We start from the raw sequence: 18,818 nt of genomic DNA, 5'->3' as shown, positions 1-18,818 counted from the left end.
AGTAGGCCTACATCTGGATAATTTCACATAACCGCCCCCATAAAACACTACTAGGTCATTAATATAGTGCAATAAATATTCAACCACGCAGAAACTTCCAGAACAAGGTTGCTTCAATCCACAAAGCGAACTTTAATACATTAATGTTATGTACAAGCTTACATACATAATGTGTTTAATACGTAAAACTTGACGAATACGCTAAACTGTGAAATAATTTCCCAAAATGTGTTTTTGTTCTTAAAATCCAGTACTGTACCTCTATCAGTCATCCGAATATAGGATACAATATTCAATATTATTATACCCAATTATCAGTTAGCCAATGTTTTGAGATATTGCATATTGTATTTGGCCGGGTCGACTTTGGCTGTCAATTTAGTGAGATATATTAGATATTTAGTTAGTATTTCTCATTGAGAAGAGTTGATAGTTTGATAGTAAGACCCCAAACGTGAACACATAGAGAGCAGTGGAAGCTGGTGAAATGGTTATTACCGTTATTACAGAGTTATTACATTTCAGCGTCTAATTAAGTAGATTGATTATTCATTATTGTGCTATTGGCAATAATCTTATATAACGAATGATTTACCATGTAAACATTGTTTTTCTCATTCTCCTAAATTAAGATACAGCGGTTGTCTGAATGACTGTTCTGTTATACAGCCAGAGAGGTTAGGCTACCTCCATATCTGCAAAAAAAAGTATTATATAGTTTTTGTTCATTTTAGGACTATACCTTTTTAATATTATTTTATTGCTGTTTAATTGGGATATTGGTTAAAATGTGTTTTAAAGCCATAAAGACTTAAGTCCAAAGGTTGAGGGAACCACTGAATGTGAGAGAAATGCAATACTCAACGAAGAAATTGACAATCGTTCAAATTGGTCAAAGGGTTTTAACTAGTCTAAAACGATGCAAACATATTTCTTCCAAAAAGAGCTGAAAATTGACTGGCCCCTCCCTCGACTTTGAATACTAGTCAGTTTGTCACGCAAATTATATTGAATTATGTTATGTATCCAATGATATATATATATATATATATATATATATATATGTTGATATAGATCTATCTTATCTATATACACAAAATATACAAAGTATGTGGACACCCCTTCAAATGAGTGGATTCGGCTATTTCAGCCACACCCATTGCTGACAGATTTATAAAATCGAGCACACAGCCATGCAATCTCCATAGACAAACATTGGTAGTAGAATGGCCTTAGAGCTCAGTGACTTTCATCGTGGCACCGTCATAGGATGCCACCTTTCCAACAAGTCAACATGTAGCGTTAAGATTTCCCTTCACTGGAACTAAGGGGCCTAGCCCGAACCATGAAAAACAGCCCCAGACCATTATTCCGCCTCATCACACTTTACAGTTGGCACTATGCATTGGGTCAGGTAGCGTTCTCCTGGCATCCGCCAAACCCAGATTCGTCCGTCGGACTGCCAGATGGTGAAGCGTGATTAATCACTCCAGAGAATGCGTTTCCACTGCTCCAGAGTCCAATGGCGGCGAGCTTTACACCACTCCAGCTGACGCTTGGCATTGCACATGGTGATCTTAGGCTTGTGTGCAGCTGCTCAGCCATGGAAACCCATTTCATGAAGCTCCCGACAAACAGTTATTGTGCTGACGTTGCTTCCAGAGGCAGTTTGGAACTCAGTAGTGAGTGTTGCAACTGAGGACAGACGATTTTTACGCGCTTCAGCACTCAGCGGTCCCTTTCTGTGAGGTTGTGTGGCCTACCATTTCGTGGCTGAGCTGTTGTTGCTCCTAGAAGTTTCCACTTCACAATAACAGCACTTACAGATGACCGGGGAAGCTCTAGCAGGGCAGAAATGTGAAAGTCACTGAGCTCTTCATTAAGGCCATTCTACTGCAAATGTTTGTCTATGGAGATCGCATGGCTGTGTGCTCGATTTTATACACCTGTCAGCAACGGGTGTAGCTGAAATAGCCGAATCCACTAATTTGAAGGGGTGTCCACATACAAAAAAATAATTATTATACTTAACTACATTGAATTGATTGCTTGGTCACCCGTCCATTTAGTTGCAACCGGTTGTTTAAATGGGCAGTTGGCTATTGAAGAAGAGCCAGGGTAGATGGAGGGCTAATTTAGAAGGATACACATTTCAGGAAAAATGTTTGCAAAGAAGAGATTCTTAATTAAAATATATCTATCTACCTGGGAGGTCAGGGGAAATGTACTTTGAAGTGCAGGAATACTACTTTAAATGCAGGTCACCCAGAAAATAGTCCCCTGCATTTTACAGGTGAGCCATTGAGGTGGAAGGGTATTATTGAGTGTGACGCGGCAGGAGGCACACTCCCCCTCTCCTGCACTGTATTCTAACACAAAGAAAACTAGGGTGTTGCTTTCTGGATGACTTGCATTGGAGGGAGAGTTGGCAAATCCCTAATCCCCTTTTTGAAGGGTGATATATATTACATTGTATTCTGGCTTTAAAAATAGGCATATCTTGTGTGCAGTTTTTCACCCCTTGTTATTTTGTGAATGTAATTTATGGTTTCAAATTATTTCTGTGTCAGTATATTTGTCTTATTTTTGTATGTTTACTTTTGTTCTATGTTTGTGTGTTAGAATTTCCAGAGTTTATTTGAATATTGAATATATGCAGTATTTATAAGGTTAGTACTGCATTCTGTGTGTTGGGCCAGTGACCGAAAGAACGCTGGTTCAAATCCCTGAGCCGACAAGGTGAAAAATCTGTCTGTGCCGTTGAGCAAGGCACTTAACCCTAATTGCTCCTGTAAGTCGCTCTGAATAAGAACGTCTGCTAGATGACAAAAATGTAAATGTGTTCGGCAGCCATTTTTTGTTTGCATTTCATCCTTATTGTGAGTGCATGAGTGGTGTATTGTATGTGTGTAAGTATACGCAGCATTTTGGCATATTTACAGGGGTTTTATCTCCACACAGAAATAAATTATTATTTTGTTAATCATTTTGTCTTGTTCATTTTTATGATTTACATCTTTGTTTTCATTATTTCCTTATTGTTATCATTTACCATCATTTCCATATCTTTATTTATTCATTCAATCAGTTCATCAGTCTTTTACCAAACATGGAGAAAAATAGTTGAACCTAAGTTAAGTATTCCGGATTTACATTCATCCTCACTCATTTTGTCATCACATAACTTTTATTTTTGTCATCCTCTGTTCTCCCTGTCCCTGCATCCACCTCCAACATGAATAAAAGAAGTCAAATTTAGTTTTGGCACGGAACACCTTGTAGAGCTGGGACGATAAACTGAAAATTATCGACACCGACCATATCGATCACTTATCGCAGGCATTTTGCTGATATCGTTCATTACGATAAGTTGCCTATATTAGAGAAATGTGATTTGAAATTAAATACGTTTGCTATTATGGGTGATTGTTAATGGGAAAATGGATTGCTACAACCATCAAACTAGTAGTTGAAAGGATCTTTTATTTTAATTTTTTTACTGTGGTGCACATTGTTATAAACGTATGGTTCTATTTATCATTATCGCATCAATTCAGGCAATTTATTACGATATGGCTTTTTGTCCATATTGCCCAGCTCTAACACCATTGCTACGTCCCAGTTATCTCTCCTCTCTTCCAAAGTGTAGATGTAATTTGAATGTAAATTACTAGTATAAGAAATATGGTGGAAATGCCCTTGATCCCATGCCACCCTGCAATCCAATGCGTTTAGATTTGTGGGAAGTAGTGAACGAGTGTACACTTCAGGAGAAAGGAGATATTATTGGGACGCACCCAGTATATCTGAATTCCAAATCGACCCTAGCCTTTACACCCTAGGTTTAGGCACCCATTTAGATCTGAGAGGATTGGATATATGTAAGCAATATGGAGTTTTTACAACATTGCTTCAATCTATCCTATCCTCAGACCTACAATGGCTACGGAGTAGGAGCTAGGGATCGATTTGGAACTGAGAATATACAGTTGAAGTCGGAAGTTTACGTACACTTAGGTTGGAGTCATTAAAACTTGTTTTTCAACCACTCCACAAATTTCTTGTTAACAAACTATAGTTTTGGCAAGTCGGTTAGGACATCTACTTTATGCATGACACAAGTAATTTTTCCAACAATTGTTTACAGACAGATTATTTCACTTATAATTCACTGTATCACAATTCCAGTGGGTCAGAAGTTGACTGTGCCTTTTTAAAGAGCTTGGAAAATTCCAGAAAATGATGTTATGGCTTTAGATGCTTCTGATAGGTCCTCTGTAGCTCAATTGGTAGAGCATGGCGCTTGTAACCCCGGGGTAGTGGGTTCGATCCCCGGGACCACCCATACGTAAAAATGTATGCGCACATGTCTGTAAGTCGCTTTGGATAAAAGCGTCTGCTAAATGGCATATTAATTGGAGGTGTACCTGTGGTTGTATTTCAAGGCCTACCTTCAAACTCAGTGCCTCTTTGCTTGACATCATGGGAAAATCAAAAGAAATCATCCAAGACCTCAGAAAAAACATTGTAGACCACCACAAGTCTGGTTCATCCTTGGGAGCAATTTCCAAATGCTTTAAGGTACCACGTTCATCTGTTCAAACAATAGTACGCAAGTATAAACACCATGGGACCATGCAGCCGTCATACTGCTCAGGAAGGAGACGCGTTCTGTCTCCTAGAGATGAATGTACTTTGGTGCGAAAAGTGCAAATAAATCCCAGAACAACAGCAAAGGACCTTGTGAAGATGCTGGAGGAAACAGGTACAAAAGTATCTACAGTAAAACGAGTCCTATATCGACATAACCTGAAAGGCCGCTCAGCAAGGAAAAAAAAAAAAGAAGTCACTGCTCCAAAACCACCATAAAAAAAGCCATACTACAGTTTGCAACTGCACATGGGGACAAATATAGTACTTTTTGGAGAAATGTCCTCTGGTCTGATGAAACAAAAATAGAACTGTTTGGCCATAATGACCATCGTTATGTTTGGAGGAAAAAGGGGGGTATTGCAAGCCAAAGAACACCATCCCAACCGTGAAGCACGAGGGTAGCAGCATAATGCCGTGGGGGTGCTTTGCTGCAGGAGAGACTGGTGCACTTTACAAAATAGATGGCATCATGAGGAAGGAAAATTATGTGGATATATTGAAGCAACATCTCAAGACATCAGTCAGGAAGTTAAAGCTTGGTCGCAAATGGGTCTTCCAAATGGACAATGACCCCAAGCAAACTTCCAAAGTTGTGGCAAAATGGCTTAAGGACAACAAAGTCAAGGTATTGGAGTGACCATCACAAAGCCCTGACCTCAATCCTATAGAAAATCTGTGGGCAGAACTGAAAATGCGTGTGCGAGCAAGGAGGCCTACAAACCTGACTCAGTTACACCAGCTCTGTCAGGAGGAATGGGCCAAAATTCACCCAACTTATTGTGGGAAGCTTGTGGAAGGCTACACAAAATGTTTGACCCAAGTTAAACAATATAAAGGCAATGCTACCAAATACTAATTGAGTGTATGTAAACTTCTGACCCACTGGGAATGTGATGAAATAAAGAAAAGCTGAAATAAATCACTCTCTACTATTATTCTGACATTTCACATTCTTAAAATAAAGTGGTGATCCTAACTGACCTAAGACAGGGGATTTTTACTAGGATTAAATGTCAGGACTTGTGAAAAACTGAGTTTAAATGTATTTGGCTAAGGTGTATGTAAACTTCCGACATTTATTGTGACTTTGTTTATTCTTATGTGGGGGAGTGGTTACGAAAATGTTAGTCAATAGGAGTTGGGTTATGGTTTGCCATTGGTGATCAGCAATACCTTGAGCCAACTAGGGGTAGGCAGTCAATTCTGAAAATAAATTGAAATTCAACAAATTTATTAAACAGTATTTATCGGAATAGGAAGCAGTGGGCAATGATCAATTTGTTGACCAAATTATTAATCAGGACATCCTGATTTGATATGGAGCATACAGTACCTAGAATGGAGTGAGGACTAGGAGATGCAAGATCAAGCTAATGCCCTTTTCAGCTGAAGTTGTCACTTATTATACTCAGACTTAACCCTCAAGGACATTTTAAGAAATGTCTGACAACTTAAGCGGATATGAGAAGTTGTAGTCCTGTGTAGCTCAGTTGGTAGAGCATGGAGCTTGCAACGCCATGGTTGTGGGTTTGATTCCCATGGAGGACTAGTATGAAAATGTATTCACTCACTACTCTAAAATGTCAAATGTATTGCAGGTAAGTGTAATGCGAAATATTCATGAGAAGACCCCACTTTCATCCAACTGATGTCTCATGGTGTCTTGTAGGAATACATGACTGTCTTTCTCACAATAAGTGAACAGAACACCTATTGAATTGATGGTGAATAGGAATAACGAATTGGTTGTACACATACCCCGCCTCCCAGCCCCACCCCATTTGAAAAATAATTGAGGAATGCACGTCCTATTATAGATAATAACCATTTATGAACGTACAACTTTCATTTGCATATGTTTGATACCGTTCTGTTTGATACTGTTCCATTCATTCCCAGTCAGACATTACAAGGAGTTTTTCCCAATACTGCCTCCACCAATGCATACATAGGATTTAAATCAGGGGGGAAGGGTTGCGACATGGTATACAGTAGGCAGCCATTCAGTAGATGTACTTATTTCTTAACTACCATGGAAAAGCAAGTGATTGTGGGGTCACTTCCACCTCGTAAAAATCCAAATGCACACTCCACAGCCCTATATAGCCTATACACATATTGGATCTTCACATATTCAAAAGAACACATTCAAGCACATCAGCCAAAACCGTTGTCTCGCTCTCTCTTTCTGTATTGCTAAGGAGACAACCAGGACACCATTACGTTAGCCTCAGAACATCTTTACAAAGCCTTTTATCTCAATTCATCTTTCATCGATTCCTCACATCCTGTCCTTGCCTCCTTCTCAAAACCCATTGGAGAAGTAGGTCAGAGGGGAGGTAGCTAGGAATTACAATACATTTGAGAAGGAGGCAAGGAAATAGGATGTGATGAATCACAGAAAGACAAATTGAGAAAGAGGCTAAGATAACCTGATATGTTACAAACAAAACATTATGGGTACTGTAGTACATCATGCCACACTCTCTCTCATCCAGTCCAAAGAACTCCAGATCAAGCGTCAGTTCCAGGACACGTGCAAGATCCAGACGCGCCAGTACAAGGCCCTGCGCAACCACTTGCTGGAGAACACGCCCAAGTCGGACCACAAGGCGGTGCTCAAGCGCCTGAAGGATGAGCAGACACGTAAGCTGGCCATCCTGGCTGAGCAGTACGACCACTCCATCAATGACATGCTGTCCACACAGGCTGTGAGTAATGCAAGAATATGTTGTTCACTCTTTGCACCGCACCACCAACCCACCGTAGCGCCTTACCCACCCCTGCCTGGGCATGTGAGGGCATGCGAGCCAGCTGCCTGCACTCCTGACTGTCCCCGGACTTGACACCATCACACCGCTTTCTTTGTCCTCACTTAAGTGTTATGATACCCTCTCGGCACTTGGCTAGCAAGCTACACCCTTTCTCTCCGTAGTTGACTAATAGTACCGCTTCTAAAAAAATATGCCATTCCCCCTGCCCTGGGTCTGACTGTCCTTGCATGGCACAACATGGGCCTGTTCAGAGGATGTAGCGTTACAGAACGTTCAGATAGAAATGTATCATATAGAACAGACATTTTGGTCAGATAGAATAGGGGAATTGTGTCAGCTCTATTCATTCTATTTATATCTGCAACGTTGCACCTGAGATGGTAGAGAAAGCGAGACATCTCACTGGCAAAATTAATAAGTATACCAGAGCCAGCTGTTATTGGACAGTTTCCCATTGAAAAATATGTCTATTTAAGTGGGCATTTCCTCTCTCGCGTGAGCATGCCAGAGATTATGGAGGAACCGCGAGCAAAGCATGCTCACGCGAGAGAGGGAATGCCTACTTACACAGACCGGAACCTTGACAATGTTTTCCAATGGTAAACTGCCTGAGTAAGACATTTATCCACTATCTTTGGTTACACCCCATACCTACTAGAACAGCAGGTCCACAATCAGCAGGGCACAACGTTGTGGAATATTCAGATATAAATATATGATGGAGAACAAATACTCCTCTCTGACATGAAGAAAAAGGAATCCTGTCAGCTCTATTCATGACATTTCTATTTAACGTTCCACAGCTTTGCACCCTCCTGAACAGACCCCAGTTACGTGCATCTGTTAGGTCCTCACGTAGCACCAACACACGTCCAAGACACTCAAGTAAGCCAAACCCCCTTTCTCTGTCCCTACACGACACCACATCTGCTGGCACACAGAAAGTTACATAACATCTCTTGTGTCTCCGAATAGCACCGCCTCACATCCACAGGCACAGATCTGCCATATGTCATGTACTCATGTAACACCTCACATAGGCCACACACACCCCTGTCCCTATCCTCACCACACTCCTCCACTTGTAGGCTACTAGCCAAATGCCTATTCACATTGTTACAAGCTATACCCAGCTCTATACAGTCTCTACTGTTTCTATACTATCTCTACTGTATCACTATCATCAATACCACAGCATGTATCAAACAAACTACGACACCCTATTCATGTCACACAATACCACACTGTTATTTCCCCATCACACACTCATGGAAAGAAGTGGGGGGCGCTCAACCATCACACACTCAACCACATTCAATCGGAGCAAACCACTACCTCATCAATAATATTTACCCAAAACATTTCCATTTAGTAACTAACACACCTCCCTCACACTAAGATACACATCCCCTTCCTATACGCCACATCCCCTGATCTGTCCCTCTGTCACCCTATGCCTAAGTACGGGAGGAACTCCCTTTTCCACTTCCTCCACCTATTTTTATGCTGACGCCCCACCTTATTTGCCACTGTCTCCAGCTCCGATTGGATGAGACGCAGGAGGCGGAGTATCAGGTGCTGCGGATCCAGCTGCAGCAAGAGTTGGAGCTGCTCAACGCCTACCAGAGTAAGATCAAGATCCACACCGACTCGCAGCATGAGCGGGAGGCCAAGGACCTGGAGCAGAGGGTGTCCATCCGCCGGGCACTGCTAGAGCAGAGGGTAGGTGTAGGGTGAAGTTGCCCCTAAACTCTGATCTGGGGTCAGTTTTGCCTTTCCCCCGCTAATGGTTAGAGTTCGGGGAGGGGAAACTGATCCTAGATCTGTACCTAGGGGAAACATCACCCTGGAGCAAGGGGTGGAGAGATACAGCTGGTCCCAAATCTCTCCCTATCCCTCCCCTTAGCCCTAACCCTAGCATGTATGTGGGGTCTGGATAGATATAACCAGTGAAGTGGAGGAGCTTCCACCATATAGCTTTCACCTTACAGATTTGCACACATCAAAGGGTTAGGGAGCGAATTGGGACTGACAGAGAGTATGGTTTCATTACAAATCGACCACCTAGCCCTGGACTTTTGTCTTGGATGTTAAAAGATGTCTTGGATGTTTGTCCAAAATCTAAATCCAAGATTACATATCTGGCCCATTGAAAAATGCCAAGAATTTATACCAAACTCTAGCCCCACTACATTCTAGGCACTCCTGTAGATATGACCGAATTGGATAGGTGGAAGCAATATTGCAACCAATCAGAGGCTATTACCAGAATGCTTATATCTATCCAGTCCTCTCAGATCCAATCCTCTCAGTTCTACAGGAGTGCCTAGGCCGGTTTGTGATTACATTTTTGTACTTTTGGAATGGGCCAGATATGTAACTACTGTATGTAGCGTTTTCAGTGGCAACAGAAATTGTATTTGAATTCCATCATTTTTATTTGCATGAGGATATAGCATTTTTATTTAATATTTTTGAATTTGTACTGCACAAATTGAACTTGTATTTTCATTATTTGAAACTGAATTGAATGAATATTGCATTCAGTTTAAAAATTCAATTTCAATTTAATTGAATATTCAAGTTCAATATTAAGTTTCAATCAGAGTATGTGAGCGGAGTTGATGAGCGGTCGGAAATCCAGCTCATCGCTCATGGAGCTTGCACACTGCTCCGGCACTCCACGTCCTGCTCCAAGTCCTTTCCAACCGCTCCGCAAAAAACTGCTCCTTGCTCAAAGGAAAAAAAAACGGCCATCCAAATTCGCTCCATTCATTAAAATCACAATTTAACCAACACACATCTATTTCTGTGACTATCTGGACCTACTGTACCATTTTGTTTTGAAGTATTGAAACCAAACCATATGATTTGAATGAAAACAGGAAAAGGTGACTGTAAGAAGCGCTCATCATTTCAAATAGGCCACATGTCACATTAAACAGCATATAAACACTCTAAATAGGTCAGCAGCCAGACAGGTAGCCTAAGAAGGAGTGAAAATGAATTATTTTGTCAATATTATTTCAAGGCTATAGCCTGCAAATACATAAATTGTGAAGCTTTTTGCATGTGCGACACACTAGGCTGGCAGGGACATTAAGCGCTCTGCATATTATGTAATGGCAAAATGTAGATTTCCGCCTAAATAGACATACCCAAAAGTAACTGCTATTCATGTGTAATCACATGATTCTGACATAAAAAACTTGGTATATTTGGAAAGAAGACATCTGTGAGATTATGAGAAAATGATCAGATAGGAGTTACATAGTTCAGAATACACAAGATCAAGCACACACAAAATAACAGATTTGTTATTTTGAAAGTAATCTTTCATTGACAAGCTATAAATGAATTATTGATGACTAGAGCTGGAAACACATCAGATGGCTTCCACAACATGTGAACAATATAAAAAAAGGGATTGATAGACCTAACAACTAGAAATGGCAGATGTTTTAGTAAGTGGTGTCAGGTGTGGTCACGGGACGTTAACAAGTGTCCCTAAACCTCTCCAAAGTGGCATATGTCTGTAAATTAGATAATTTCCAGTGCTATTACATATTTTCAATCACTAAATGCCATTTGTTCAGTATAAAAACACAATTTCTACCATATCAACCTCACTCAAACATTGTGGTGGTGTTATGGGGTATCCAGGGTACATTCAAGTGTCCTTTCAACCTCTCCAAAGTGTCTAAATGTGGTAATTGCACTGTTTTTGCACACTGGATGTGCCTCTTGCTTTGTCCCACCCAGGTCAACTGCATATCCCTGGAAAGCTTATCTCATTGGCAACAAGACTGTCAAGGTGCCATAGTAGCCAATCCCCTGTGTAATGGATGCCTACGGCGCGTAAGCAGGCAACATCAAATGTTTTATGCGCAAAGATAGTCACTAGGTGGACATTCGATGTTGCCATTAAGTCATACATCATCTGATAACATTGCAATAGGCTAGATTTGTTCCTACCAACCTAAGGATTAATTTGATACCCCCCATGTAGCTATAGCTCAAACACAGACCAAATCAAAGCTTACCTTGTAAGATGTTTGCTGTTTGGTGAAAATGTTGTGTAAAATAAACATTTTGACTCTCGAGGTTGGTGATCAATAACGGTAGGTCACAGGCAGACAAATAAGATATCCTCATGATCTGTGGAGTCCCGGCTTTCGGTGTGTATCAACGTATTCCATGTTTATTTCGTTTATGCTTCACAACGTTAACCGGAATGTAGGTAGCAGCCATCTTGAAATGAGGTCATTGGCTCGGCCTGCCCTAATAAATTCGTATGCCCAAATTTGGTAGTAAGTCACACGAAAGATTTGAAGGCACCGATCAATAGCCAAGATACTGCTTTCCGCAGACACCCTGCTTTTGCAGATAAGCGCTACTGTTCTCATACCAGACTGAATTTAATAAAACAAATCTAATAGGGTCCCCAAATATGGGGACTTTACATTTAAGAGGTACAACATTTCGTTGTATTAAATCATTATAGTCTATAAATTGCACATATAGGCTGTGACTTAGAATTAAATACAAATTAAATGTAAAATGCCCTATTAGGCTCCATCTACAGTGCCTTTGAATTCATTTATGAAACATGAGTTTGGCCAGAGTCTGGGCTTCAGGCTCATGCGAGAATACCCTCTCAGCGCTTGCAGAGCCACTAGGGATGCTAAACACACTTCGGGCCACTCTTGCCAGACTGGGCAGGGATGCGTTTTTTGTTGTTGTTGTTGTAGGTAGGACTAAAGGATTTTAGGTTAAATAACCCTATCAATCAAAACGGAAAGCTCCTTGAAAGAGGTAATATGCCAGGCCTATTGGGCCAAAATCCATGATGGCCTATTGCAGTGCATTCGGAAAGTATTCAGACCCCTTGACTTTTTCCACATTTTGTTATGTTAGTCTTATTCTAAAATTGATCTAAAAAAAATAAAAAAATAAACTCATCAATGTACACACAATACCCCATAATGACAAAGCAAAAACAGGTTTTTAGACATTTATGCAACAACAACAAAATATATTTATGGACATATCACCTTTACATAAGTATACTGACCCTTTACTCAGTACTTTGTTGAAGCACCTTTGGTAGCGATTACAGGCTAGAGTCTTCTTGGGTATGACGCTACAAGCTTTGGGGAGTTTCTCCCATTCTCTGCAGAGCCACTCAAGCTCTGTCAGGTTGGATGGGCCACTGAAGGTCATTCAGAGACTTGTCCCGAAGCCACTCCTGCGTTGTCTTGGCTGTGTGCTCACTACCGAGATCCAAACTGCCTCGGGAAGCAATGTCAGCACAATAACTGTTCGTCAGGAGCTTCATGAAATGGGTTTCCATGGCCAAACAGCCTCACACAAGCCTAAGATCATCATGCTCATTGCCAAGTGTCGGCTGGAGTGGTGTAAAGCTTGCTGCCGTTGGACTCTGGAGCAGTGGAAACGGGTTCTATGGAGTGATAAATCACACTTCACCAGTCCAACGGCCAAATCTGGGTTTCGCGGATACCAGGAGAACGCTACCTGTCCCAATGCATAGTGCCAACTGTACAGTTTGGTGGAGGAGGAATAATGGTCTGGGGCTGTTTTTCATGGTTCGGGCTAGGCCCCTTAGTTCCAGTGAAGGGAAATCTTAACGCTACAGCATACAATAACATTCTAGACGATTCTGTGCTTCCAACTTTGTGGCAACAGTTTGGGGAAGGCCCTTTCCTGTTCCAGCATGACAATGCCCCCGTGCACAAAGCGAGGTCCATACAGAAATGGTTTGTCAAGATCGGTGTGGAAGAACTTGCCTGGCCTACAGAGTCCTGACCTCAACCCCATCGAACACCTTTGGGATGAATTGGAACGCCGACTGCGAGCCAGGCCTAATCGCCCAACATCAGTCCCCGACCTCACTAATGTTCTTGTGGCTGAATGTAAGCAAGTCCCCGCAGCAATGTTCCAACATCTAGTGGAAAGCCTTCCGAGAAGAGTGGAGGCTGTTATAGCAGCCAACGTGGGACCAACTCCATATTAATACCCATGATATTGGAATGAGATGTTCGACGAGCAGTCCACATACCCACATACTTTTGATCATGTAGTGTACCATATTGAATATAAATATTGAATTTGAATATTCAATTAAATTAAATGTTCATTTTAAAACTGAATGCAATTTCATTCAATTCAGTTTCAAATGATGAAATACAAGTTAAATGTATGAATTCAATTATTCAATTTGTGCATTAAACATTCAAAAATATTAAATTAAAATTCTATATCCTAATACAAATGATACAATTAAAATATAATTTCTGTTGGCACTGAAATCGCTCCATATTATGTACAGTGCTTTGGGAAAGTATTCAGACCCCTTGACTTTTTCCACATTTTGTTACATTACAGCCTTAATTATTAATTAATTAAATTGTTTTTTTCCCCTCATCAATCTACATTTACATTTTAGTCATTTAGCAGACGCTCTTATCCAGAGCGACTTACAGGAGAAATTAGGGTTAAGTGCCTTGCTCAAGGGCACATCGACAGATTTTCCACCTAGTCGGCTCGGGGATTAGAACCAGCGACCTTTCGGTTACTGGCACAACGCTCTTAAACCCTAAGCTACCTGCCGCCCCATCTACACACAATACCCCATAATGACAAAGCAAAAACAGGTTTTTAGAATTTTGCAAATGTATTCAAAATTCAAAACTGATATCAAATTTATGTAAGTATTCAGACCCTTTACTCAGTACGCTGTTGAAGTACCTTAGGTAGTGATTTGGCAAACTCCAAGCAGGCTCTCATGTGCCTTTTACTGAGGAGTGGCTTCCGTCTGGCCACTCTACCATAAAGGCCTAATTGGTGGAGTGCTGCAGAGATGGTTGTCCTTCTGGAAGGTTTTCCCATCTCCACAGGGGTACTCTGGAGCTCTGTCAGAGTGACCATTGGGTTCTTGGTCACCTCCCTGACCAAGGCCCTTCTCCCCCGATTGCTCAGTTTGGCCAGGTGGTCAGCTCTAGGAAGAGTCTTGGTGTTTCCAAACTTCTTCCATTTAAGAATGATGGAGGCCACTGTCTTCTTGGGGACCTTCAATGCTGCAGAAATGTTTTGGTACCCTTCCCCAGATCTGTGCCTCGACACAATCCTGTCTCGGAACTCTACAGACAATTCCTATGACCTCGTGGCTTTGCTCTGACATGCACTGTCAACTGTGGGATCTTATATAGACAGGTGTGTGCCTTTCCAAATCATGTCTAATCAATTGAATTTACCACAGGTGGACTCCAATCAAGTTGTAGCAACATCTCAAGGATGATCAATGGAAACAGGATGCACCTGAGCTCAATTTCGAGTCTCATAGCAAAGGGTCTGAATACTTATGTAAATAATGTATTTCTGTTTTAATTTTATTTGCAAAAAATTCTAAAAACCTGTTTTCGCTTTGTCATTATGGGATATTGTGTGTAGATTGATGAGGAAAATGTTTTATTTAATCAATTTTAGAATAAAGCTGTAACGTAACAAAATGTGGAAAAAGTCAAGGAGTCTGAATACTTTCTGAATGCACCGTAACCTGGATTTGTTTTTACAAACATCCAAGACATCTGTGTTTGTTTGTTTGCGTGTGTGCGTGTGTGTTTTTTTTGGTTTTACTATCCTTGTGGGGACCAGAAGTCCTCACAAGGATAGTAAAAAAAAAAACGAAAGTTCGGACTACTGGGGATATTTCGCCGGTCCCCACAAAGAAAAATACACTGCTCAAAAAAATTAAGGGAACACTAAAATAACACATCCTAGATCTGAATGAATGAAATAATCTTATTAAATACTTTTTTCTTTACATAGTTGAATGTGCTGACAACAAAATCACACAAACATTATCAATGGAAATCAAATTGATCAACCCATGGAGGTCTGGATTTGGAGTCACCCTCAAAATTAAAGTGGAAAACCACACTACAGGCTGATCCAACTTTGATGTAATTTCCTTAAAACAAGTCAAAATGAGGCTCAGTAGTGTGTGTGGCCTCCACGTGCCTGTATGACCTCCCTACAACGCCTGGGCATGCTCCTGATGAGGTGAAGCATCCGCCACCTCCTGGACAGTCTGTGGTGCAACGTGGCGTTGGTGGATGGAGCGAGACATGATGTCTCAGATGTGCTCAATTGGATTCAGGTCTGGGGAACGGGCGGTCCATAGCATCAATGCCTTCCTCTTGCAGGAACTGCTGACACACTCCAGCCACATGAGGTCTAGCATTGTCTTGCATTAGGAGGAACCCAGGGCCAACCGCACCAGCATATGGTCTCACAAGGGGTCTGAGGATCTCATCTCGGTACCTAATGGCAGTCAGGCTACCTCTGGCAAGCACATGGAGGGCTGTGCGGCCCTCCAAAGAAATGCCACCCCACACCATGACTGACAGACCACCAAACCGGTCATGCTGGAGGATGTTGCAGGCAGCAGAACATTCTCCACGGCGTTCCAGACTCTGTCACGTCTGTCACATGTGCTCAGTGTGAACAGGTGCTTTCATCTGTGAAGAGCACAGGGCGCCAGTGGCGAATTTGCCAATCTTGGTGTTCTCTGGCAAATGCCAAACGTCCTGCACGGTGTTGGGCTGTAAGCACAACCCCCACCTGTGGACGTCGGGCCCTCATACCACCCTCATGGAGTCTGTTTCTGACCGTCTGAGCAGACACATGCACATTTGTGGCCTGCTGGAGGTCATTTTGCAGGGCTCTGGCAGTGCTCCTCCTTGCACAAAGGTGGAGGTAGCAGTCCTGCTGCTGGGTTGTTGCCCTCCTACGGCCTCCACCACGTCTCCTGATGTACTGGCCTGTCTCCTGGTAGCGCCTCCATGCTCTGGACACTACGCTGACAGACACAGCAAACCTTCTTGCCACAGCTCGCATTGATGTGCCATCCTGGATGAGCTGCACTACCTGAGCCACTTGTGTGGGTTGTAGACTCCGTCTCATGCTACCACTAGAGTGAAAGCACCGCCAGCATTCAAAAGTGACCAAAACATCAGCCAGGAAGCATAGGAACTGAGAAGTGGTCTGTGGTCACCACCTGCAAAACCAGTCTTTTATTGGGGGTGTCTTGCTAATTGCCTATAATTTCCACCTGTTGTCTATTCTATTTGCACAACAGCATGTGAAATGTATTGTCAATCAGTGTTGCTTCCTAAGTGGACAGTTTGATTTCACAGAAGTGTGAATGACTTGGAGTTACATTGTGTTGTTTAAGTGTTCCCTTTATTTTTTTGAGCAGTGTACTATTTTAGGCTTAGGGGCTAGGGTTAGGGTTACAATTAGGATTAGGAGTTAGGTTTAGGGGTTTCAGATTAAGGTTAGGGTTAAGTTTAGGTTTAGGGGTTAGGGAAAATAGGATTTTGAATGACAATCAATTGTTTGGTCCCCACAAGGATAGTAAAACAAATGTGTGTCTGTATTTGTGTGTTTATCAGTGTTTTCTCACGTTCAACAGTTCTGTGACCTTGTTCCCCCTATTACCCACAGATTGAGGAGGAGATGCTGTCTCTTCAGAATGAGCGCTCTGAGCGCATCCGCACCCTCCTGGAGCGGCAGGCCTGTGAGATCGAGTCCTTTGACTCTGAGAGCCTCCGTCTGGGTTTCAGCAACATGGCCCTCACGGGCATCCCCAGCGAGGCCTACCCCAAGCAGGGCTACACCAACGCCCCACCAGGGTTCCGCTCCGGTGGGGGCCACTGGAGCCATGGCATGCACGCCCAGCCCCAGCCGCACTCCCGCCGCAGCCACAACAGTAGTAGCGGTGGAGGGGGTGGGGGTGGTGGAGGGGGGAGCAGAGGGGAGTCTTCTTCTTCTCACGGCATGGCTCTGGGGTTGGGTCTGGGGAGGGATGGGAGGGAGGTGCATCCTTCATCTCGTTCGTCAGCCTCTTCTTCCTCTTCCTCCTCCCAACAACACCACCACCGTCATCACCTGCCGCAGCACTACCACCACCAAAGCACGCCCCAGCTCTACCGGGAGCGGGAAAGGGATAGAGAGAGGGAGCGGGAGAAGGAGAGGGACAGGGAGTGGGCCGGGGTCCGAGGCGGCGGCGACCTGGCCCACCCGCAGCACCCCCACCCCTTCTCCCACAACCTGCCCTCTCGCTCCTCCTCTCAGTCCCTGGCCCTGCTGCCGCCGCCGCCCCCCACGCCCCCCTCTATCTCGGGGCCCTCCTCGCAGGGAGGGGTGTATGGCGGGGGGCTGGTCGTCAGGGGCGGTCCCAGCCTCATGGCCCTGAGGAACAGCCCCCAGCCGCTGAGGAGGACGGCATCCGGAGGGGGACCCGGCGGGGCGGGTGGAGGCGATGGGGTGCTGAGCCGCAGCACCTCGGTCACCTCGCACATCTCCAACGGCTCCCACCTCTCCTACTCCTAAAGAGGGGGGAGGCGGTGGAGGGTGTTCACCTGAGAGAGAGCGGGCGGGGGGGGGGTAGACGGGTGGTTTTCACTTTGACTGGGAATGTAGCTACCTGTCTTACCATTGAAGTGGGTGAGGGAAAGGGATGCAGAGTGGGTGGTGTCTGTTCACTTTTTTCTTAGGTGAGGCAGGGGAAGGGAGGGGGGGTAGGGGTCAGTTTGAGGGTTGCTCTTCAGGCAGAGAAAGGTGGAGGTAGCCATGTCTTCTTCTATGATGTTCTATATTGGAATGGAGGAAGCAAGAGAATAGGTGGGAAAGTGCATGGAAAGGGAAGAGATAAAAACAACAGACCTGAATGTGAATGTATGTACAGTTGAAGTCGGAAGTTTACATACACCTTAGCCAAATACATTTAAACTCAGTTTTTCACAATTCCTGACATTTAATCCTAGTAAAAATTCCCTGTCTTAGGTCAGTTAGGATCACCACTTTATTTTAAGAATGTGAAATGTCAGAATAATAGTAGAGAGAATGATTTATTTAAGCTTTTATTTCTTTCATCACATTCCCAGTGGGTCAGAAGTTTACATACACTCAATTAGTATTTGGTATCATTGCCTTTAAATTGTTTAACTTGGGTCAAACTTTTCGGGTAGCCTTCCACAAGCTTCCCACAATAAGTTGGGTGAATTTTGGCCCATTCCTCCTGACAGAGCTGGTGTCAGGTTTGTAGGCCTCCTTGTTCGCACACGCTTTTTCAGTTCTGCCCACAAAATTTCTATAGGATTGAGGTCAGGGCTTTGTGATGGCCACTCCAATACCTTGACTTTGTTGTCCTTAAGCCATTTTGCCACAACTTTGGAAGTATGCTTGGGGTCATTGTCCATTTGGAAGACCCATTTGTGACCAAGCTTTAACTTCCTGACTGAAGTCTTGAGATGTTGCTTCAATATATCCACATAATTTTCCTTCCTCATGATGCCATCTGTTTTG

General features: G+C 43.1%; 1 protein-coding gene across 2 annotated transcripts in view; it reads left to right on the top strand.

The window, feature by feature from the left end:
* The window catches only part of taok2b (TAO kinase 2b), a 71,657-nt gene extending 53,814 nt beyond the window's left edge, over positions 1-17,843 (top strand). For both annotated transcript variants that reach the window (XM_041884656.2, XM_041884649.2), the window contains 3 exons: positions 7,152-7,364; positions 8,967-9,149; positions 16,956-17,843. In XM_041884656.2, the coding sequence (XP_041740590.1) occupies positions 7,152-7,364; positions 8,967-9,149; positions 16,956-17,843 (1,284 nt within the window). The remainder of the gene's footprint in view (positions 1-7,151; positions 7,365-8,966; positions 9,150-16,955) is intronic.
* The last annotated feature ends 975 nt before the right edge of the window (positions 17,844-18,818 follow it).

Source organism: Coregonus clupeaformis, chromosome 1, assembly GCF_020615455.1.
Source record: "Coregonus clupeaformis isolate EN_2021a chromosome 1, ASM2061545v1, whole genome shotgun sequence".
Lineage (NCBI taxonomy): Eukaryota > Metazoa > Chordata > Actinopteri > Salmoniformes > Salmonidae > Coregonus > Coregonus clupeaformis.
Note: the sequence above shows the minus strand (reverse complement) of the source record. Positions and strands in the feature narration are given on the sequence as shown.